This window comes from Nomascus leucogenys, chromosome 4, assembly GCF_006542625.1.
Source record: "Nomascus leucogenys isolate Asia chromosome 4, Asia_NLE_v1, whole genome shotgun sequence".
Taxonomy (NCBI): domain Eukaryota; kingdom Metazoa; phylum Chordata; class Mammalia; order Primates; family Hylobatidae; genus Nomascus; species Nomascus leucogenys.
In genome coordinates, this window is record NC_044384.1 from 43,329,119 (window position 1) to 43,352,470 (window position 23,352).

The following is a 23,352-nucleotide window of genomic DNA, read 5'->3' on the forward strand; positions in this document are numbered from 1 at the left end:
ACTGGTCATTCTGAGAGGGCATCCCTAGCAGGAAGAGATACCAGAAGGAAAACTGAGATACATATAGAGTGGGTGTGGGGTAGTAAAACATTCTGGGATAGAAGTTGTAGGTCCAGGCAAGGCGTGGCAGATCATACCTATAATCCCAACACTTTGGGAGGCCTAGGTGGGTGAATCACCTGAGGTCAGGAGTTTGAGCCCAGCCTGGCCAATATGGTGAAACTCCATCTCTACTAAAAATATAAAAATTAGCCAAGCATGGTGGTAGATGCCTGTAATCCCAATTAGGAGGCTGGGGCAGAAGAATCACTTGAATCTGGGAAGTGGAGATTGCAATGAGCCAAGATCACACCACTTTATTCCAGCCTGGGTGACAGAGCGAGATTCCATCTCAATCAATCAATCAGTAAGTTGGAGGTCCAGGGCAAAGGTGTAGAACAGAAAGGGCATGCCTTACTTTTGGAGTACAACTTCAGGAGGAACTCAGGTTGTAGCCAAGGACAGAGAGGTGGACAGCAGAGGCCAGATCAAGAAGGACTTTCATGTATACTGAGAAATTCAGATGTAACCCAGAAGGCAACATGGAACCAACAAGAAAGTAACTCCCTCTGGTGGGAAGCTAAGAATGGACTGAGTTAGGGAGGACCAAACACACACAGCGCCATGAATAGCTGCTGCAATTTTCCAGCCATGAACCAAGGCAGACCTCTAAACCCCAAGGCATTTCCGAGGTATGCAGTGTGGTGGAGCAAGGGTGCACCAGGTTCAAACCCATGGCTGTTGGAAGAAAAGAAACAGGACTTGTCTCCAGAAATGTCAACATAGAGAAGGGACTCTGTGGTATGACTGAACACAGTGAAGTAAGAATGGGACAAGAATGTGTGGATGGGACAGATTTTGGGCCTGCTCTTTTGCCTATTCCCTCTTAAACAGGTAGAAATCCACTCTGGCTCTCACTGACATCTATCACTGACAAAGATAATCTTTTAAGGATGTAGATGAGATGGGAACTGAAAAGAAGTAGAATGTAAACTAGAATCCAAAATCCTAACAGAAGAAAAACAATGAACCTAGACAGATGCAAGCTCAATGCAAAGGCCATCTTCTGTGTGAATCCATCTCCTAATCCTGCCGCCCTCACATGGCTGATCACCTTGGGGCTTGTCTGCACACCTGTCCTAGTCCTCTTCATTATGCTGGTGACTTTCTCAGGGTAGGAATGGAGGGAAGGTTTAGGAGGCAAGGATACTATGGAATCCAAGACAGATTTGCACAGGTACACAAGGGGGCATAGCCACAATAGCATGGTTTATAACAGCAAAACACTGGAAATTAACCAAACCATCTGCCAATAGAAGAATGAATAAAACAACTTGTGTTTTATTCATCCAATGCAATCCTCAACCAGAGCTGCATCAGCTATGCCTATACCTATCCCATTCTCAGTAAGCAGAAGTAGGATATATATGCAACATGATCACATATGTATACAGTTCATACAAAAGAATATCACCTATTGTTGGTGAATATTTACCATTAGGAAACATGCATGTGGGGGTAGGGTGGAAAGAGGTTGTTTGGGATGGGGGAGCAGAACACGGGTCTTCAGTTATACCTCTAATAGGCTTTGCACACGTATGTTTATTGCAGCACTATTCACAATAGCAAAGACTTGGAACCAACCCAAATGTCCATCAGTGGTAGACTGGATGAAGAAAATGTGGCACATATACCCCATGGAACATTATGCAGCCATAAAAAAGAATGAGTTCATGTCCTTTGCAGGGACATGGATGAAGCTGGAAACCATCATTCTCCGCAAACACAGGAACAGAAAACCAAACACCACATGTTCTCACTCATAAGTTCGAGTTGAACAATGAGAACACATGGACACAGGGAGGGGAACATCACACACCAGGGCCTGTCAGTGGGTGGGGCGCAAGGGGAGGGATAGCATTAGGAGAAATACCTAATGTGGTTGATGGGTGCAGCAAACCACCATGGCACATGTATACCTATGTAACAAACCTGCACATTCTGCACATGTATCCCAGAACTTAAAGTATAATAAAAAAAAAACTAAAAGTAAATATGGAAAAATATGTGATAAAGTTGCCTTTACTTTTTATTATGTTTGAAATATTTGACATGATAAAAATTCTCAACTGATGTTATGACCTAATTTATATTGTAATCTAAAGATAAATATTGTAATCTAAATTTGTCCTTCCTTTTCGTAATAAATACAGGTAGAAGCTTGCCTGTATCTAATTTCGCAGCAATGTAAAAACAGGTAAGTACTTATTTTTTTTCCTATTTACCTGAAATATCTGCTTCAGGGAGAAAAGGGCCCTTCTCAAATCTCGTCCACTGGAGTTGTATAGTTTTTCTGAAATAAAGAATAAAACAGATAAATTAATTAGACTGACTCGATTGACAGTGAAAACACAGAGAGGATATAAATGATAACAAAACTACCCTGGGAAAGGTAATGAAAGCCTTTTCATTTCATTCAGGATACAGACCTTACCCCCAACCATACGAAGAATGTTGCATATATATATCTGGTGTGCGACAGGTGACACGGAAGAATGTGTGGATGGGACAGATTTGGGGCCTGCCCTTTTGCCTATTCCCTCTCAAACAGGTAGAAATCCACTCTGGCGATCACTGACAACTATCATCTAGATTTTTCACCCTCATATCCCATCCTTCCTCTCCCCAGATCTCTATTTCCAGCTGTTTGCAGACTCTATTTTCCAGTTTATAGACTATTTCCACTTCATGGCCAACTATACCCAGAAAAATCCATGCAGCCAGAACAGAATCCATCCTTCTACCTCATGCCTCCCTTGCCTTACAGGCCCTGCACCCCCATGCTTTCTGCATCTCCTGTTCCTGGGGTGTGCTGGCTGCCTTAAGCACTCCTCAGGTCCTAGGGTTCCCTAGGCAGCACGGGAGACCCAAGGGCAGCATGGCAGCTCTACAGATTAGCTGGATCCTTCTAGTCACTTGAGGGCCTCTGGGCAGGAAGCCAGCCTTAGCTCTGCCTGGGCCTGAGTTCTCACTCATGTTCAAGGATGGTCCTGGCAATGGGCAAGGCAGATGAAAGATCCCAGTCTTGGAATTCTCTGGCTGAAACCTTGGGCTGACTTCCATAAGCCCACTGTTGAGCAGTCACATTTCAAATACATGAGTTAGACCAGGCCTCAGGAAGGAGGTGGTGAGCTTAATACAGGGCCCATCCTCCAGAGGTCACCATACAGCTGGAGAGACAGAGGCATATGCCACAATTACTAGCTGGCCAGAGTGATGATGCTGCAAGTTGCTGAAGACACACCGGAGGGAGTCCTGTTCTGGTTATGCAGGACACCAAGGTGCACAGATCCTGCTTAGCCTCCCAGCACCCACACTTGATCCTGATCCAGGTGGCTCAGGTGTGCATAGGGTTGCATTCCTAGCACCCGATGCCAGACTTTTCCAACAGAATCACCCAATGCAGGTTTACTGAGCACCTTCTGGGTACAGTTCAAGGCACCAGGATACCACAGTGAAGAATGGAATTACCAGGAGCAAAGGCTAAGTAATCAGACTGCCTGCATTCCAAACCTGGTATCACCATTTACTAGCTATGTGACCTTGAAGAAAACACTTTACATCTCTAAGCCTTGGATTCTCCATCTGTAAAATGGGAACAGACAATATTACAGGAAAATGGGTTCTGTGTTAAATTAAGCATGTATACTATGGAGTGGAATGCAAAATATCATTTAAAGTGTTTAGATATAATAAAGGCATTCAAAGCAATGTCACGTTGCTGGCCAACCACCTTGGGCTTCAATTCTAGCCTAAAGGGATACAGGGCAGAGCCACATTCCCCCTTTGTGCAAGTGGCATGGAACAAATGGCCCCAGAAGAGTTTGCAGAAGTCTAGTGACAGAAAGGATATGCTGATTTTTCCCAGTGGCCTAGGAAGGGATAGGCCCCCACTGAGAGAGATTTAATAGGACACAGGTAGGTCAAGCTCAGTATTTGCTTGGCAGTCGTTTCTTCAAAGGCCTCCCTACCAGACATATTGCCTTCTGGCAAAGAACAGAGGGGTCCTGTGGAAACTCCCACTTGATGACATCGCTTCCCCATTTAAACCCTTCAGTGGCTGCCCACCGCAGACAGAATGAAATCCAAAATCCTTTGCATGGTCTGCCAAGCCCTCGGTCACACAGCCCCCTCTCTTGCTATATTACAGACACTGTGGTTTTCTCTCATATCCTGGGGCAGTGCAGGCTCCTCCAAACTCACAACTTAATACATATTGCTGCTAAGTGGCAGGGGCAAGATGCTGTGGGGTGGGGGTCTGGGGAGTGGTATGTGACTCCAAAGATTCCCTGTTGTTTGACCACTATGGAATCTACCACCTCTAAACACTATATGCAGCCCACAAACACTTGCTAATTTATGAAGAGTTGTGATTAAGAGAAAAATGCATCACCTTTCTAAAAAGTAGGAGCCTAGAAAGCTCCAGAGGAATCAACCATCCCCAATCTGAACATCTAATTCATCTCTGACCCTAAGAAACAAGACCCCAGTGACTCTCAGGCTGACCTCTAAAGAGTTTGTGTGGCCTCAACATATGAGTAATAAATAGAGTGGGTTTCCTACTGCATCACGCCTGGAGTAGAACTCTGGTCTCTGGGGTGATCACACCTCTTCCAGCTTCCACAGCTAACATCTGAGAATCCCCAAATCCCAGAGAAACAGACTTTGTTTTTTGCCAATACTACTTCAAATAAATAAGAATAAAACTATCAAGTGAAAGCATGGGCCATGTATACCCCCAAAGAAGTGGACCAGATTTATCCTATCCAGGAAGAACATCAGTAGAAAAGAGCCAATTCCAGGTAACTCTTAAGTCAATAGGCTGCCAGGCACTGTGGCTCAGGCCTGTAATCCCAGCACTTTGGGAGGCCGAGGCAGGCAGATCACTTGAGGTCAGGAGTTCAAGACCAATCTGGCCAACATGGTGAAACCCCGTCTCTATTAAAAATACAAAAATTTGCCAGGCATGGTGGTACACGCCTGTAATCCCAGCTACTTGGGAAGCTGAGACAGAAGAATCTCATGAACCTGGGAGGTGGGGATTGCAGTGAGCTGAGATCACGTCACTGCACTCCAGCCTAGGTGACACGGCAAGAACCTGTCTCAAAACAAACAAACAAACAAACAAACAAAAAAACAGCAATAGACTTGCATTAGACCTTACTTGCTAGCAGACAACAAGCAGAAATATGTCATAAGTAGACTCAAAATATCACAGTTAAAGTCTCCTTTAGTTACTAGTGACATATTATCGTTTCTGATTCATCTAAACGAAGATCATCATTAGTTGTGTTCTGATCATTAAGGTTTTACTACTTGGTGCTGTAGTCAAAATCATCAGCTTTTAAAATACATATTAAATATTAGTAGAAAAAATCAGCTGAGAATGACTGCTAATATTTTGTTGAAAATTTCGGCATCTATAATCATAAGAAATACTGGTTTATGGTTTCTTTTCTTGCAATGGTGTTGATATTAAGACAATGCTAATTTTGTGAGTTGGGGGTACTCCTTCCCCTTCTGCTTTCAAGAAAGGATTTGTATAGACTTTGTGTTATTTATTCAATTTATTCATTAATATAGGGCTATTCTGATTATCTCTTTGTTCTTCAATGAAGTTTGTTAATTTGTGTCTTTCAAGGAATTTGTCCATTTAAGTTGTTAAATGTATGGGCATAAAGTTGTTCATATTCTCTGTCATCCTTTTATTAACTGTAGCAATGTCCTTTTATACTTAGTATTGGTAATTTGTGTCTTCTATTTTACTTGATCAGTCTGACTAGAAATCTGTCAATTTTATTTTAGCCTTTTTCAAGAATCAGCTATTGATTTCATTAGAGATTTTTTTCCTACTGCTTCTCTGATTTCTATTTCATTATTTTCTTTCTTTTGTTTGCTTTGAGTTTAGTTTGCTCTTCTAGTTTCTTCAGGTAGAAATTTAAATGATTTGAGACCTGTCTTGTTTCTAATAAAGTATTTAATGCTATAAGTTCATCTCTAAGTACTGCTTCAACTGCTTCCTGTAAATTTTGATATATTGCTTTTCATTTTCATTTATTTGAGAATTTTATTAATACTGAATTCAGAGGGGAATAACTTAACCTTGTGATTTTTTTGACCTATGGTTTATTAAAGTGTATTGTTTAATTTCCAAATATTTAGAGATTTTCCAGATATCTGTTACTAATTTCTAATTTAATTTCTTTGCGGTCAGAACATGTACTTTATCAAATCTTTTAGATTTATTAAGGCTTATTTTATGGCCCAGAATATGGCTTATCCTGGTGAACGTCTCATGTACACTTTAAAAGAACATGTATTCTGCTGTTATTGAGTGGCTGTTCTATAAATATCCACTAGATCAAATTGAGTAATAGTGGTGTCCACGTCTTCTATATTCTTACTGACTTTCCATTTACTTGTTCTATAGATTAGTATGAAAGGAGAGTTGAAGTCTCCAACTATTACAGTGGATTTGTGTATTTCTTCTTGCATCTTTATGAGTTCCTGCTTTAGGTGCTTTGAAGTTCTGTTGTTAGGTATGCTTACATTTGGGATTGTTGTGGCTTCTTGGTGTATTGACCTTTTATCGCTATGTAATATCTCTCTTCATCCCTGTCAATATTCCTAGTTTTAAAGTCTACTTTTCTGATATGAATATGGCCACTTTGGGTTAGTGACTGGTGTACCTTTTTCCATCCTTTTATTTTTAACCCATCTATGTAGAATTTCTTATATAGTTGCATCTTGCTTATATGCAATCTGACCATTGTCTTCTAATTGCTATGCATTCACTGTATTTTTAACCTCTACGACATCACAACTTACTCTTCAATGGCACTAGAACCAAAGACCTCAGGGAGGTTCTGACACCATCTCGAACTCTTTGATAAAAAGCATCCTTCTACAAATGCCAAAGATATCTCCCAGTGGTGCCAAAAACCTCTCCTCTTTTTGGCCAAGTGTCATTTAATTAAAATAAACTACAATTTCTAATCGAGAAGTACTTTTCATTCCAACTATCTTTAATTTTCAAAACAAAACCTTTATAGTCATTTGTTTAAATTGTCTATTTCAAACAAAACTGCATAAGAAAATATGTAGTACTGTTCCCAAATAATGATTTTGTCGTTTTAAGCAAGAGAATTCTCACTACAGACTTTGGAGATTCACAAATGTTAATGTAAGTTTTGTTTTTCAATATCAAAGCTCAAAAGAACAGCTAATCTATATAAAAATATTACCTATTTTGGCTGAAATGTCCCTTAAAATGCTTTTCTTTTTAATTCCCTATGGTATAAAGCACCAGACAAGGTCTTGATCAGAAATCCTACCATGTGGCATCTGTTACGTTGTAACTTTTTTTTATCCTTCATACAAATGGCTAGCAGTGATATTTCATTTTTCTGACAGATACCTTCTCTTGAACTGCTGCAAACCTTTAATATTTATAAGCATTCAATATTTTAACAAATGTTATGCATTAGTCCCTATATCACATGACAGCAATACTAGAGTCATCATCATGGTTCAAATAAAAATAACAAAATATTTATTTAAAGGAATATTACTCTGGAGTACTGTCTTTCGAAAGATAATTCCATAATACATTCTCTCTCTACAAAGAACAATACTGTGGTGTAAAATAAAATCACAGTGCTTTATTAAAACTCAAAGCTGCCTGCTATGTTTAAAACAGTGGTACCAAAAAGCCTCTCTGCCTAACCTATCTTATTCTGTTGATTCATAACATACATTTTAAGAGACACCTCAGTCTACCTAGAGGCTTAGGAAGGATTAGGATGCAAGGATGTTTGTAAATGACATATAATGTATCATTTTACAAGAGGTACAATTTCTGCTGGTAGAAGAGGATCCAGCAGGCATTTCACTATGTCAGACATCATGCCCAAACCAGCAACTTTGACGTGACGGCCCTTTGATGTGGTTCAAGAGAGGCCCACACAGGCCAAAGGAGAAGCACTTCCTCCCACAGCCCAGGTCCTGGGTTCCTTGCTGCAGGGGTAACAATGCCATGGGAGGTGTCATCTGGAGCTTTATCTGCTGGGTAACATTCCAAGTTCAAGAAACCAGGCATTGCATTTGTGTTGTATCCAAGTTTCACCACACAGAAACTTCACCAAGGCTGTGCAGGCCTCTCCTTCAGCTGAGACTAGAATGTGAAGGGCTCACCCAGGAATGGTACCTGGCCTGCCAGATTCCCAAAGGTATTCTTTACATCACTCTTGGATCCATTTCCTGTGGAACTCCAATCACCCCTTCTTTAGAAGCAGTCTGTCTATGTAGATTCAGGTATTTTCAGTCTGGGTTATGCAGGTGTGTGCAAGGATTCCTCGAGGTAGGATGACTGACAGACATTGTGCTCCCTAGTTCTGCAACCCAATTCTCTACTCTGCCAGCTGTGCTCGCTGCGTGGGTCTCCTACGTGTATATGTGGGTCTGTGTGTGTGCAGATGCAGGTGCACACATATGACTTCAATCTGTGGTTGGCACAGCCTAGTTGCAGGTCCACTGACCCTCCAGCTACATGCAATATATTGTAAAGACTGTCCTAACAGCTCCTGAATCTCAAGGAAAGGAATTCAAGTGTGCCTACTGCCTGAAAATCAGGCAAAGCAAAATAAAGTAGATTCCACATGTGGTGCAGAAGGGGGCTGGAGACTACCCTAAGCCAGCAAGAGGGCAGCCACAGAGGCTTCACCTATATGCGAATCCCAAACTTTTCTCGTGAGCTCGCAGAGGTTCTCCTTGCTTCTCTTTGCTCACCTTGGCCATGAACACATGTCAGTGAGGATAGTACAGCTCCAATCAGGGGAGGTTGCAGGGGAGCAGATGGTTCCTGCTATCCTAGACTCAGCTGGAGAGCTCTAAATCAGAGCATCAAGGAAAAAGAGGTGCCTGAGCAACCAAGAGATGACATGTGGGTCCCTTTCTGGTGAATGCCAAAAAAGCATTAAGAAGGCCGGGCACAGTGGCTCACACATGTAATCCCAGCACTTTGGGAGGCCAGGGCCGGCAGATTGCTTGAGCCAAGAAATCTGAGACTAGACTGAGCAATCTGGTGAAATCCTGCCTCTACAAAAAAAAATACAAAAATTAGCCAGGTGTGGTGGCTTGCGCCTATAGCCCCAGCTACTCGGGAGGCTGAGGTGGGAGGACTGCTTGAACTCAGGAGGTCAAGGCTGCAGTGAGCCGTGATAATGCCACTGTACTCCAGCCTTGGCGACAGAGCGGAGGTGACAGGGCTGTCACATCAGAGTTGCTGGTTTGGGCATGATGTCTGACATAGGCAAATGCCTGCTGGATCCTCTTCTACCTACCAGCAGAAATTGTCTCTTTCTCAAAAAAAAAAAAAAAAAAGTGTAACAGTAAAGCTCAAAGCAGAAATGTGGGGCTGAGATCAAACTGGAGTCATTAAGATTTGCCTTTCTCCTGAAGCTCTGGGACTGCCAGGTGGGAGGTGTGCAAAGAGGTCCCCCCAGCACAGCCCCAAGGGGTGGCCAGCAGCCAATGAGAGCTAAGGCTGCAGAAGGTCCTGGGGAAGTACTGCTGATTGCTGATTCCAACAGCTGGGGAGAAGCTGGGGGCAGGCTGATTATACATCCCTTACTTCTAGATTAAGTACAGCTTGCACTTGGCCAATAAATAAATGAAGAAATATATGCATTTATTCTCCCACTGCTTCCAAACTAAATCTGCCTGGGGTATACTCATTTGGGTAGCATAAGCCTTCGAGTAAATGCAATTAGAAGCCTATCTTTGGTAATGACAAGAAGGTGTAATCAGAAAATTATTTGTGGAAGTCTTTGGAACTGCCCTCATCCTTTCTTGCCATGTTTCTTGCCTTTTAAAATGAACTACGTCCCTTTAATAGTTGCATTCATGTATTATGCTGTAAACTAGCTTGTAATAACAAGAGTAGAGGGCAAAGCATTGGAGACCCCTGGGGACCATTCCTGCTTTGCCTCAAAACCCCTTTGTGGCCCACAAAGATCAGTGCTGAAAAGTACAGCCAAAGGGGTGCTATGCTTCCTGTTCAGCCAAGAGCACAATGAAGAAAACTTCAGTGTGTGGGGAAAGACAGACCAGAACATTAATTAGAAGGGCCCAGTGAGAAAAATGAGAACTAATTTACATCAGTGAAAGAATATGTAGGGGGAGGAACCAAAATCCCCTTCGAGAACGGAAGTAGGGGAGTGAAAGATACATCTACAGTATCACGCTTTGGGGCCTATAAAAATCGCTGAACTGTGAGACTAATAATTGCAGTACAGGCTTCTCTAATCAAGTGTCAAACACATTAACCAGGCTCCCCGTGGGAAAACCTGGACCAGGTCCTCAGAGCCTCTCTGCTCAGGGGAGACAATAACTTTCCTTTTTCCCCTGGGCTGCTGCAAAGTATACCACATTTCAAGAGGAGATTTATTCATAGGCGCAATGTCCAGGCCTACATTGACAGTCTGTTGGCAGCAGATATTGACGATACAACCACCATGGTTTTTCAGGTACAGCGATGAGAAATTAGCTCCTTATCTGCCAGGCATTTAGCTGTGTGCCATTTGCTCTTCAGACACCAGTCAGAGAGAGTTAGTGAAAAACAGCTCTGTGAAATACGACCCAAGACAGCCTCTAGAAAATGAGTGGCCAGGCTTGGGTGACGCCCATTTCCCCAGCCAGGACGCACACAACCCAAGTTACCGTCAGCACTGAGTGAGGCAACAGAATTGGACTCCAGACCTTCTTCTCATGAACTCAAATGTGCCATGTGACAAACGAACCCCCAGGAAGCATGGCTCATTTCAACCTGCAGCCTCACTCCATTATTACCTGCTGATGTTTTAAAGAGAAAATGTGGCATCCCGAAAACTTTATTTTACAGTGAAAAAAATTGCTTGGTCGGACTTTGGAAATCTTATTTTCCAGTGATTTTGAAGCTTGTTGGAGTTATGGCCTCCATATACAAGTTGTAAAAAAAAAAAAAAATTCAGATACACAAGATGTTAATACAATTTCAGGGATATGGATGCCCAGAAACTTCCTGTGGTCTTTCAGGACATTGTATGAACTGCAGGGTAAAAATCATTGACCGAATCCAACATCTTCATTGAACAGGTGAAGAAATGTAGGCAGAGAGGTGCCATAGATGCTGGCCCCAGAGCTGGGACTGGAGCTTCAAGGAAATGCGGAAGAGTAACTAAAAATGGCTAACAGAAATGGAATTGGCTGTATGATGTGATTGTACAATAAAAATAAGGTAAACAACTGAGCCACTGAAACTCACTCACATCCTAGCCATGACATTTATGCCACCATGTAAATTCAGAAAGAAAACACACACATGCCAAAGCAAAGGCTTTGCTTTTGAGAAGTCTGACTCATCCCTTTTGTCTGTGGGGATGACTGTGAGTAGTGGAGGCTTGAGGTACCCCCCATTTAGCCTGAGGATGAGAAGGCTACATGTGAACAATGACAAGGTCATGAGACCTGGTAGGACAGAAGACTGCTTAAGAAGAACTTATTGAAATCCCAATTCCCTTGGATTATAATCACATTTTAAATACTTATGAGTACATAAACCCTACAATAATCTTAATGATTATCTACTAGGTAGGTGCTATGCTGAGTATGAGGTTATAATTGTAAATGAAAACAGTCTCAGCCGTTAGTTTAGCAATTGTAACAAATGTACCACATTCATGCAAGATTTTACTAATGGGAAATTGGGGAAGCTTGAGGGGATATATGGGAACAAACTTTTGCCCAATACTTTTTTCCACAAAATTTCGCCTATTTGGGGAGACAGACATGTCCCCAAACCGTGGCAATGTCATGTGAGAAGGTGATGGTAACACTAAAGGTACCCAGAGGAAGGAGTGGCAGAACCTGTGAGCCTGGGGCTGGAGAGTGGAGGTTCAGATGAGGTGACATAGAACAAAATGAACCACAGTGAGAAATGCTGTGCAAAGAGGGAAACTGAGGAAGAGAAAATAGTGTCCCCAGCATCTAATATTTCAATAAATGATTTAATTTTTAAGACCACATGGAGGACTGGAGAGAACACGAGAGGATCAGATATCATCCAGATTCCCAATTCCCTCAACATCTGGCCTGGTCACAGCTTTACAGGTTAGCTAAACCCAAGAACATTCTGGAGTCTTGCTTTCTGTAAATGGGCCAAATACATAGCCCTACTCTACCACGTTTATTTGCCCATACTGTCAAAGAAGATGTGAAAATCATATCCATATTCATAGCGGCTAAAACGTCAAAGCATCCAAGATGCCCCCCACCCACAGTAGGTGAGGATACACAAACTAGTACATCCATACAACGGAGTGTTTATTATTTGGCAATAAAAAGAAATGAGCTGTCAAGCCACAAAAAGACACAGAATAAACTTAAATGCATATTGATAAGTGAAAGAAGCCAGTCTGAAAAAGGCTACATACTACACATACATAGTGAACTCCATTACATCCTGTAAGTAGCATAACCGTGGAGACTGTAAAAAGATCAGTGGTTGCCTGGGGTTTGGAGAAGGGAGGGAAGGATGAACAAATGGTCCACAGGGGATTGTTCGGGCAGTGAAACTCTTATTCTGTATGTTACTGTAATGGTGGATAGTACCATTATACGTTTGTCAAAACCCACAGAATATACACCATAAAGAGTGAACCTTAATGTAAAGTATGGACTGCACTTAATAACTATCTGCCAATATTGGTTTATCAGTTATAACAAATGTATCACATTCATGCAAGATGTTACTAATGGGAAATTGAGGAAGGTTGAGGGGGTATATGGGAACAAATTTTTGCCCAATATTTTTTTCTGTAAAATTTAAACTACTCTTCCCTAAAATGAAGTCTGCTTAAAAAATCATATCCAAAGGCAAGCCCACAGGAAGTGGGAGAGGCTCCAGGCTCATGGAGGGCACAAGTCTTTACAACCCCTTCTGCAAACACATGCAGCCCCAGGGCTGGGACTTGGCATTTTCTGCCATGAATCATCGCTTATCTATCCATGCACATTTCTGTGATCTCCCCACACCAGGGCCAGCTCTCATCCGCAGTGGTTTCCCTCCAGCCCCTGGCAGTGTCTGGCTGGCGTAGGTGCTTGGTGTTCATGACTGATCGGCAAGTATAAGTGTTCTAAGGCATGAGTTAACCCGGGATTCCATAGACGAGTTTCAGACACATCTGTATTACTCTGAGTTCCTAAAGGGAAGGGCACAAGTAATTTTTAGATCACTGGATGTTCCAGATGCTTCTTTGTTACCTTCAGCAGGCAATCCTAACTCCTCCTGTCTTTTGTCCTCCTTTTAAACAATCACTGACCATTTATTCTGCAGCAAGGGCTATGCCAGACGGGAGAGTAAAATGATGCATGGGGCAGAGCACAAGTTTCCAGGAAGCTTATAGTTGGCAGAGAAGATGACTTGTCAACAAAGAGGACAGCCCAGTATTGCAGGAGCTGGAACCCAGAAAGGTGCCAAATGAAGAAGCCCTCCCCACTTATTGTAGGAGGCAAATGGCCTTCAGAGAGCTACTCACCAAGAGGCTGCAAAAGACTTTAAGTCATAAAATTATGTATGCGGTTGCTTGCCTGTCATTATCACCTGCTGAGCCCCACCCAGTTCCACACCCACTTGGTCTGGTTACCTTGGGACCCACTGGCCCCATCCTCATCTTTCCTGAGGAAGAAAGCCCAAGCAAAGCCATTTATACCTCTATTCTGAATTAGTTCATACGACACTATTTTTCCCTCTGAATTGGAGGGAGTGAGTCAGCTTTGGGGCCCCAGCAAAGTCCACGTCCATTTGCTCCTATCTTTGCATTTCCAAAATTGTCCCTTTGTGGAAGCAAAAGGGCCCAAGTCAGCTGATGAAGGCCACTTAATAGATCAAAATGCTGTTTCAAACCTGCCATTTTCCCTCCCAGAATCAAAGAATGGTAGAGAGTAAAGGGTCCTCAGAGACCTCCCTCTGCGGAGAGGTTGAACTGCTCACCCAAGCCATGGAAAATCTGTGTACAGATGCCCGGAGGAGGCAGCACCATGATGCTGTTCCTCTAAAATGGCTGCTGACCTAGGTAATCAGATGAGTGGCATCTCAAACGCAATACAACTGCCCCGAGGCAGCCAGCAGTGTGAAAAACAGGTGACCAGGGACTTACTTCTGGCCTCTCTCTTCAGTCTCTATCTCAGGGCTGTCTCTCTGGGCCCTGAAAATGGCTTGGCCAACCACCCTCCTCCCTTCTCCCTCTTTTTCTACATTTCTTTCTTTCTTTGTTCTCTTTTCCCATAATTAGGGATCTGGAGAACCTTAAGGTATTTTCTTTAGTGATGGACTTTCATAATTCTTTTTCTTAATTTCCAAATTAAGTTGAAATATTTGAATTACATATTTTCTCAAGACTCATGTATTCCTTTTTCTAGTTCTATTTTTAACATTATTTTTTGAGACAGGGTCTCACTCTGTCACCCAGGCTGGAGTGTGGTAGTATGAACATGGCTCACTGCAGCCTCCACCCTACCCAGGCTCAAGTGACCCTCCCACCTTAGCATCCCAAGTAGCTGGGATCACAGGTGTCTACCACCATGCCCGGCTAATTTTTAAATTTTTTGTAGAGACAGGATCTCGCTATGTTGCCAGGCTGCCCTCAAACCACTTGGCTTGTGTTGTAATTACAGGAGAGAGCCACCGCACCCATCCTGGTTCTCTTTTAAAAACAATGAAGAACATGCACCCCTGAGTTGGTTTTGCTTGTGAACAGGGCATCCCTCTCCTGAGATGGCCATGGCACAATGGCTGTCACTGCCCTGCAGCTGGCCCTACTCACCCCCCTACTGGCAGGGCACAAAAAGAAAGGAGGCTTCCTAAACAAACAAACCCATTCTCTCTCACTCTTCTGGAAGCATCCAGGGCTCCTGGTAGCATCCACAGGAAACCATCCCTTCCAGTTGCGTGTGAGGTCCACCTCTCTGGGGAGAACATTTAGGAGGCAAAAACCACCCTAGCACAAGGGCTAGAAACCACAAACACGTACCACCCAGCCAGCTGCACACAGCAAAAACTACTTAGCCCTCTTATGGAGACACCCACTGCAGCCAGGATTGACCCAGTGTTGGCCTCTGCTAAGCACCCCATTCTCCAGTCTCAGCTCAAAGAACCTGCCACCCTCGGCCCCTGACCCTGTCTCCCACCTGCTCTTGGGGGCCATTTTCTCCACTTCACCTATGGCACCAGCTGTCAAAGTCCTCATCCTGACACTGTACCTGTGACTGCTTTGCACTTTGATTTCAGGCACCATTGTGCCATGGCCTTGGACAATACCACCATCCAGACTCCTAAATCCATATTTGCATTTCAGAGGAAATTCGTCTCTGCACCTAAGTTTTCTGATCAGTAAAACAGGATTTAAAATACACATTCCAACATCCTGAAGCCATGTGATGATGAACATGATCACGTTGGAAACGCACCTGGCACAGGCTAGGTACTCAGTAAAGACTACTTTTCTTTCTCTCTCCAGTCCCTGAGGCCTCAATAACATTTCTGAAAAATACCTAATGTCCTCCATACAGTGAACAGTCAGTCCTTTCCTGGGCACTGCACTCAGGGCTATAAGATGCCTCCTGTCATCTGTCAGGTCTTCCTAACCAGGTGGTGAGACAGTCCCCTGAGCTCAGACAGCCCCAGCTGGGCCCTGGGGGTCTCTCTCCAAGGCACAATCACTCCCCCAAAGAGAGTGCCTCTTCCTTCCTGGGGTCAATGCCTGTTGATAGGGAAGATGTTCACCCTCTCTGCCCTAAGCACTTTGAGAAAAAAAGAAATGAGTATCTACTCCTTGGAGAGAAGATAAGGATCATTAGCTGGGGTCAAAAGGGAACAACCCAGCATCAATCATGTCACTGTGCAGAGATGGTAAAACTCAGCAGTTCACCTGCCCCAACCCATGGGGCCAGGGTTCTTCCTTTAAATATTCTTCAAGATGGAAACAGCCACAAATCTATGGCAAGTATCACATAAAGCAAAGAAAATTGCATCAGAAAAAAGAATTGGTATTTAAAACAACTGTTTTTGACGGGAGTTTATTCGGTAATGAATGGGGAACAGAACAACAACAGTAAAAGAATATATAGTGGCACTTTTACAACTTCAGTACAGCTTAAATACTGGTTTTGTCTCATAACAAATTCACACCTAGCCTAAGGTTTGTACACATTAAACGGACAAGCTGTATGCGGATCCTCCGTGGCCTCCTGACACTTTCCTCTGTATTTATTTCCAGGCTGTGTGTCCTCTGGTAAGAAGGGCTAAGCCAAGAATGCCATGCAGTTCCAGCAAGTTGTCTCAGTGAAAACAAAAAAATGCAAAATACCAAACATAAGGTCTCTTCCTCTTTATTGTGACAGCTTGGTGAGTCCAACACATTTGAGAACCTCACTAGGAAACAATGTGGATAGAGCTTCAAAGTTCTGCCAGACTTCAATTGCAGAAAAGAGAAAGAGAACCTGGGGTTAGAACCTCAGCTAAATAAGTATTTCTGGGCCTAATACCTAATCAGAGTATATTTCCTGATGAAACTGACCATTTCCCTCTGTCATCTCCCATGGAATAACAGTTACAGAAGGACCCATACAGAGAAGTGGGCAGGATGCAGTGGGAGGACCACCAGCAACAGGCTCAGGGGCCCAGCAGGGTGACCACAGCTCAGGCACTTACTGCCTGCGTGCTTTTAGGCAAGAACTTTAATATCTCTAGGCTACGTTTTGCATGTTGCAATGTTAGAATGGCTAACCATAAAAAGAATGGTCATACGAGCTTATGGAGAGCCTGGAACAAATGGAAGCTCACGCTCTGCTGGTGAGATGTGAGATGTTGCAACCTCTCTAGAAAGCAGTTTGATAGTTGCTTATCAACTGAAATATATACCTACTGTTCAACCCAGCAATTCTACTTCCAGGACTTTCCCCAAGGAAAATGAAAATTTACACACATAAAAACATTTCACCAAGATTCATAGAAGCTTTACTCAGAATGATTTTTAAAAACACCCTACTGGAAACAACTCAACTGTCCATCGGTTGGCAAACAGATAAACTGTGGTACATTCATACAAGGGTGCACTAATCAGCAATACAGACTACTGATGCATACAGCCTAGATGAATTCTAACAATATTATGCTAAATGAAATAAGCCAGACACAAAATACCAGATACTGTATGATTCCATTCACATGAAGTTTCAGAAAAGACAAATCTGATCTATAGTGACAAAGCAGACCAGTGCTTGCCTGGATTGGGAATAGCAGAGACTGATAGGGGAAATACATGAAGGAACCTACGGGAAAATATTTTTTGTCTTGTTTGAGATATAGTTGTCAAAAGGTGAACTGGATTTATAACGTGTGCATTTTATTGCATGTGAATTACTCGTCAATAAGGCTGATAAAGAAAAGGAAGGTTGATTCTAGAGGATCTATAATTCAGTTTTAGTTCTAACTCTCAAATATTGACCTTAAATAACTTGTTTCCTTTCTAGATAATACCATTCATAAGATGTTATATAAACTTATAAAGGGATCACTATAAAACATCCTTTGGGCTGGGAGCAGTGGCACACGCCTTTAGTCCCAGCTACTCAGGAGGTTGAGTTGGGAGAATGGCTTGAGCCCAGGAGATTGAGGCTGCAGTAAGCTATAATCGTGCTACTGCACTCCAGGCTGGGAGACAGAGCAAGACCCTGTTTCAAGAAACAAAAACAAAAACATCCTATGAATTTGAAGCAACACAAAAATCATTACTGACCATGAATGCATTGAGATAGAGTACAGATAATGTGAGCTGGTGACACAGAAACTGAACACCAAGTGTAGCCCCCATACGTTCTGACTGGGAGAGGAGAAGCCAGTTGGGGCCAAAGTGGTGGATGTAGACAGAACCATCCAGGAGAGAGCCAGTGTTGCACTCAGCAGCCATTTAGTGGCCAATGGGAAAATGGAGGAAGTTCTGCTGTGTTCACTAGCAGCTGCTAAGTATACAAAGATGAGCAAAAAACGTGGTGGTGTTGAGGAACTTAGAGTCTAAGAGGAAAGACAGAGTCCCAGGTAGATATGTGCAGCCGAATGCAGGAAGTGATGGAACAGAGGAGAGCCCTAGTCATTTGGGTAAACTCTGGGGAAATGAGTCAGTAATTCACGTGAATAAAGGCAGGTGCAGTTTTCCAGGCTGAGGGAACACATACAGTAGACACCAAAGAGTGAGACAGCCTGGCATTGCTGGGAACCTTTGTGGTCCTATGATGGGCAGCACCATTTCTTTCCTCTGCAAGAGACACCGGCTGACTCCTGGAATAGTTAATAATCACCCTCATGGTAGGTTGGCTGAGCAATGCTTTCCTGATGTTTCCTCAACCAACACGATGCTGCCCATTATGTATCATGCTCTGTCCTAGGTTTCAGGTTCACCTAGCATGTGGTGTCTTGACATGATAATGCCACTTGTCACTGAAAGGAAGAACACCAAGGGCACTCTTCTCACAAGCTCCACTGGTACTCCATTGGGGTCTACTTGTTTCACCTGAGTCAGTTCACAGAGAAAACTGCTGGGGCAGCCCCTGGACTTTCACAGAATGGTGGGGAGCAGGGGCTGGGAGCTGCTAAGAGAAACCACCACAGGCCCTACGGGTAGGCGCATGCTCACAGGCTTCCTGGCACACCATGCTCACCCTCCCTCCCTCCCTTTGTGAGTGGCTTCATCAATTCACACTGAGGCCTAAGCCAAGGGAGCCTTTGCAAGAAAGACTCGCAACCACAGGCCACTGACGGGAGAAGACAAGGAAAAGAGCATAGCATTCTAACACCATGATCACCATGGATCCCAGCAGGCTCATCACTGGTGGAACTATTTCAGGCAGAGAATGTGAACCAACCTCTGACTGGTACATGATAAGAGCCAGGACATATGGGTGGGAAAGGGGAACTTAAGATACATTGACAAGAGATGAAGTTCTTGTTGGCTATGAAGACCGACCTACCACCCACCCAACCCCAAATGCTCAAGCAGCAGCCCCCACACCCCAACTCCTTCCCAGATCATTGTGGAGCAGATAGAAGCATGTGATCACCGGGAATGAAGTTGGCTCGACCACACCCTCTGTGCGGGCCACAATCTTGGTGGCAATTCAGTTGCAGAACCCTGAGGGTGGAGGGCACAGTAACAGACCAGGAATAGGAAGCCAGCCAGGACAGTGCCTTTGCTGCCCCAGTGAGTTCTCCCTTAGGCTTCCCCTTCCTCCACACACACCAGAGCCACAGGCATGGAAAATGTCCTCAGTAATCTTTGTGGTCCGACAGCAGGGCCCCAGCCTTCACCACACCCCCCGGGGGGCTGGAGCTTTTCCTGTGTCTACATATGGCCTCAGGAAGAGACATGCACACCCATCATTATACCATACTTAGAGGCTCCCTCAAACATCGACTGCAGAGAAAGGTGCCATTAGGACTAAACCAAGCACCCAAACTGTTGCTTTGCTTTGCAAGGAAGCAGAGTTCTGTTTCTTCCTAGTCTGAAAATTATGAGGAGGCCTGCTTTTATATTCTCATTGAGACTTGAGGCTACTAGATTTTTAGTATTATTTCACCAGTTAATACCATATTTAGAGAATATTTAAGCAAAGTCAGCCTAAGTCAGAGAAGCACCTTTAGCATCTCCATGAACCAAATAGGAATTTCAAGAGCAGCTCCTCCCTGGCCCCTCTGGTATGTGGCATGGGAGAGACATAGAAGGAGTCCAGGCACATCCTACCTTCAATTGCAAAGCAGGTCTTCGAAGGTTCAGGCTACACATTTTCTGAGACATATATTAAAAGAACTAGACAATTGAACAGAAAAAGATGTCAAGAAGTCAATAAAAGGGAAGCAACAAGTGGCACAGGTTGCCTATATGAAGGATCCCTCACAGCTAAGAATTATCCACAGCTGGGACTGTCACATAGGATTTTTAAATAGTCTAGCATAAATATAACAGTTGATGTATGTGATATCTTTAATCGTCTCACACTCGAATGTGCACATTTGAAGTGAAGTTCCATCACCTGGGGAACTTGACAAGAACAGATTTAGCTTCAGCAGATCTGGGGTAGGGCCTGGGATTCTGCATTTCTACCAGACTCACAGTTGGTGCCCCCATGGCTGGCAAATGGTCCCGGGAGGACGCTCATAGAACCACTGACCTCGGGGCATGTAGTTAACACCTGCAGTGCTTGAAGAGGTGGCCAGTTTGAATGTGAAGGAGTCCATGCCAGGGGTGGCTATTACATGTGCTTCTAATCCTGCTATCAACATCTGCTCCAGAGGGCTCATTAACCAGCATCAGAGATGACAAAATGCTTCTCCAGTGGCGAAATGTATGGCATTCAAGATATGTCATTGGCCAGAAAGGTTGCAGAGGCACATCCACCCTTTAATGACAATTAATCTCTGTACCAGTTCTTCATATGAAAAATGGGTTAATATAAAACCTACCCTGTTCATGTGAAAATACTTGGTAATATGTTTTACTAGCATTAATTATGGTTTTGTTTACCTTGGAATAAAACACAAAGAGCCAGTGGAGTGCAGACTCCTCTGACATACACACATTCTTCAATACTCAGTAGATGGATAAAGTAATAGACAGCAATACACAAAAAGATACTGGGCTAGCAAGAGTAAAGAGTGGGTGGGATCTTAGTACCACTTCTCCTTTCCCTCCTTGGTTCCAGGACAGTGGTTGGCTGTGCTGAGTGGAGCATCTGGCTGAGCCCGACTGTGCCTGGGAGCTTTGCTGTCTATCTGTCAGTGCCAACCAACACTGCTACTGCCTCTCCATCAGCCACACTTTTCTGCTGGCTTAGTCCTGGGCTCAGGACATACCATAAGACCTGGGTCATTTCCAGATTATGTTACAAAGTGGAATCTTTGTGACTGGCCTTCAAACACCAGACGTCAAAACATCTGGCAAAACTCCCCCAAATCCCAAATTCTTCCAATCCTCTCACTCACAAAGCAGTCTTCCTGGCTGCTCCAGAGCCAGGATGGGGAGCCTTGGAGCTGCATTTGAAGTGAAGTTCCATCTCTCTTCCCACTATTCTGAGCCCACACAGGCATGGGTCTGGCTGGCTCTGAAAAGATTTCATCATGGCCCTTGGCTATCATTTTTAACTGCAGTTGAGTCATGCATTGTAAACCTGGCAGGTAGTCTACAATGTTCTCGTTCTCCCTCTCTCTCTCTCTCTCTGTGTGTGTGTGTGTGTGTGTGTGTTCACAGGATGATCTCGGAATAGACTCAATTCCATTCAAGTCAAACAAACATTTATTTGACTCCATGAAGTGTGAAAGAAAGATAAAAGACTTGCTCTCAGAGAGTTTGTAAACTAGTGTGAAAGCAATTACACAAAGTATAAGACAGGACAAACCAAAAAGTCCTGGTGATTCTGCTTTGGAGACCCACAGCAGAGGAACCACGGGGTCTGCATCAGTTGCTCAGGGTAGAACCCTGTGGCCAGACTTCTTGCCTCTCCCTACTATACCCCCAGTCTCATCTGGCAAGGAATCCCACATCGAACCCTTTCTTACTACTGCCCTGGTACACTCCTGGCCTAAGCAATCATGCCTTGGAGGGGTCATGCAGTGGTCTCCTCCCTGGTCACCCTGCTTCTTCCCTTGTCCTCATATAACCCTGATCCTCCAGATCCTTCTTGGTGAGACTTCCCTGGTTATCTAAAATCTCAGACGTGCACCCAAATATACTCTTCTTTCAGAAGCACGTGTCTGTTTTTTTCTCATAGCACTTATCATTATCACACTATGTATTTTACTGATTTACCTTATGTGCTGTCTCCCCCACTGAAATGTAGGCTCCACAAAAACAGGGATTTGTGTCTGCTTTACACACTGCTGTATCCCCAAGACCTTACACAGTGACTGACACATAATAGGTAGAGTGAATGAAAGAACCAGTACCCTCCCCCTCCTTCCCTCTTCCTCTTATCTTATGAATAGGGTATTTGAAGTCTGTTTCCGCCACCTTCTTTTTTTTATAATTTGAGAGCTTGAAATAATTTTCAGGATCTTTAAGACATAAGGTGTCAGACATACACACCTTCTGCCTAATTCCTTAAAACTCTAACCCATAACAAGCTCCCTTTACATCATTGTTCGGAGTTGAGGAAACATGAATTAATTTGTTCTCACTTTCAACTAGATTAACAGCAGAAGTCACAGTTTCAGAAAGACTGCCTCTGATTCAATAGTGTAAAGACTTTTTTTTTTTTTAAAGTAGGTAGGAGGCAAAGGAATGTCTTTTAAAATGTCAGCCATGAGAGAAAAATACCTTTGTCTTTGACGGTTTATACAAAAATTGTGTTTAGCCTACTTCCAACATTAATTCCCAGGGTAATAAAAATCAAATTTTTGTCATTTGTATTTTGTTTATTTCAAGGTGAGATGCTTTCTCAAACTACCAAGAGAGAAAAATGTCGCGTGGTATCTGTCCATGGTACCAATGGAACCCAAATGTCCCCGTTTTCAGAACCATGTAAGAAAGCTCTCTTGCAACCAACTTGGGTGGGGAGGGGGTGAAAAGAGAAAGCAGGAAGAAGGGAGGGTGGTGACTGCTGCCCTGAAAAAAAGAGAGGAGTTTTCTGCCTTTTCCCCAGCCCCCCTTTACAGCAACTTAAGGAAATTTTGCAATCCCACTAGAAGGACCATATGGTAATATTCCCTTTCTTTTCATTGTCTTCTCCCAAACCCCGCAGTCTTAGGGAGAGTTTTGGCTCACTTGAAGAGCTTGGTCGAAAAGGCGGCCTTTCAAGAGTAGATTATAGCCGCCTGCAGAAATTCCTGAGGCAATTCACTAAGAAAAGAGATTCAAAGAACAAACACAGAAAGCAACAATGACTCCACTGCTCCCCTCCTTCCTTCAGTCCTGTTGCTTTTCTCCTTCAGTGAAAGAGAAGAGCTGAGGGAAATTAAGGTTTATTTCCAACACCAGCTGGAGAATGCCTTAAAAGCTTTTTTTAAAATGGGTTATGCTTTTTAAACGCAAAAAAACAAAAAAAAAAAAAAAAAAAAAAAACACCTCCCAATATGCCCAACCTGGCCTACAGCACTGCATAAGAAAACTGTGGTTGGAAATGGCTTGAGTTTCCAGAGAACATGAATGCTTTCCTAATGCCATGAAGAAG

At 43.4% G+C, this 23,352-nt stretch overlaps 1 protein-coding gene across 4 annotated transcripts in view; it reads right to left on the reverse strand.

The window, feature by feature from the left end:
* The window catches only part of FHOD3 (formin homology 2 domain containing 3), a 491,472-nt gene that overhangs the window by 277,823 nt on the left and 190,297 nt on the right, over positions 1–23,352 (reverse strand). For all 4 annotated transcript variants that reach the window (XM_030810562.1, XM_030810561.1, XM_030810560.1 and 1 more), the window contains exon 4: positions 2,325–2,392. In XM_030810562.1, the coding sequence (XP_030666422.1) occupies positions 2,325–2,392 (68 nt within the window). The remainder of the gene's footprint in view (positions 1–2,324; positions 2,393–23,352) is intronic.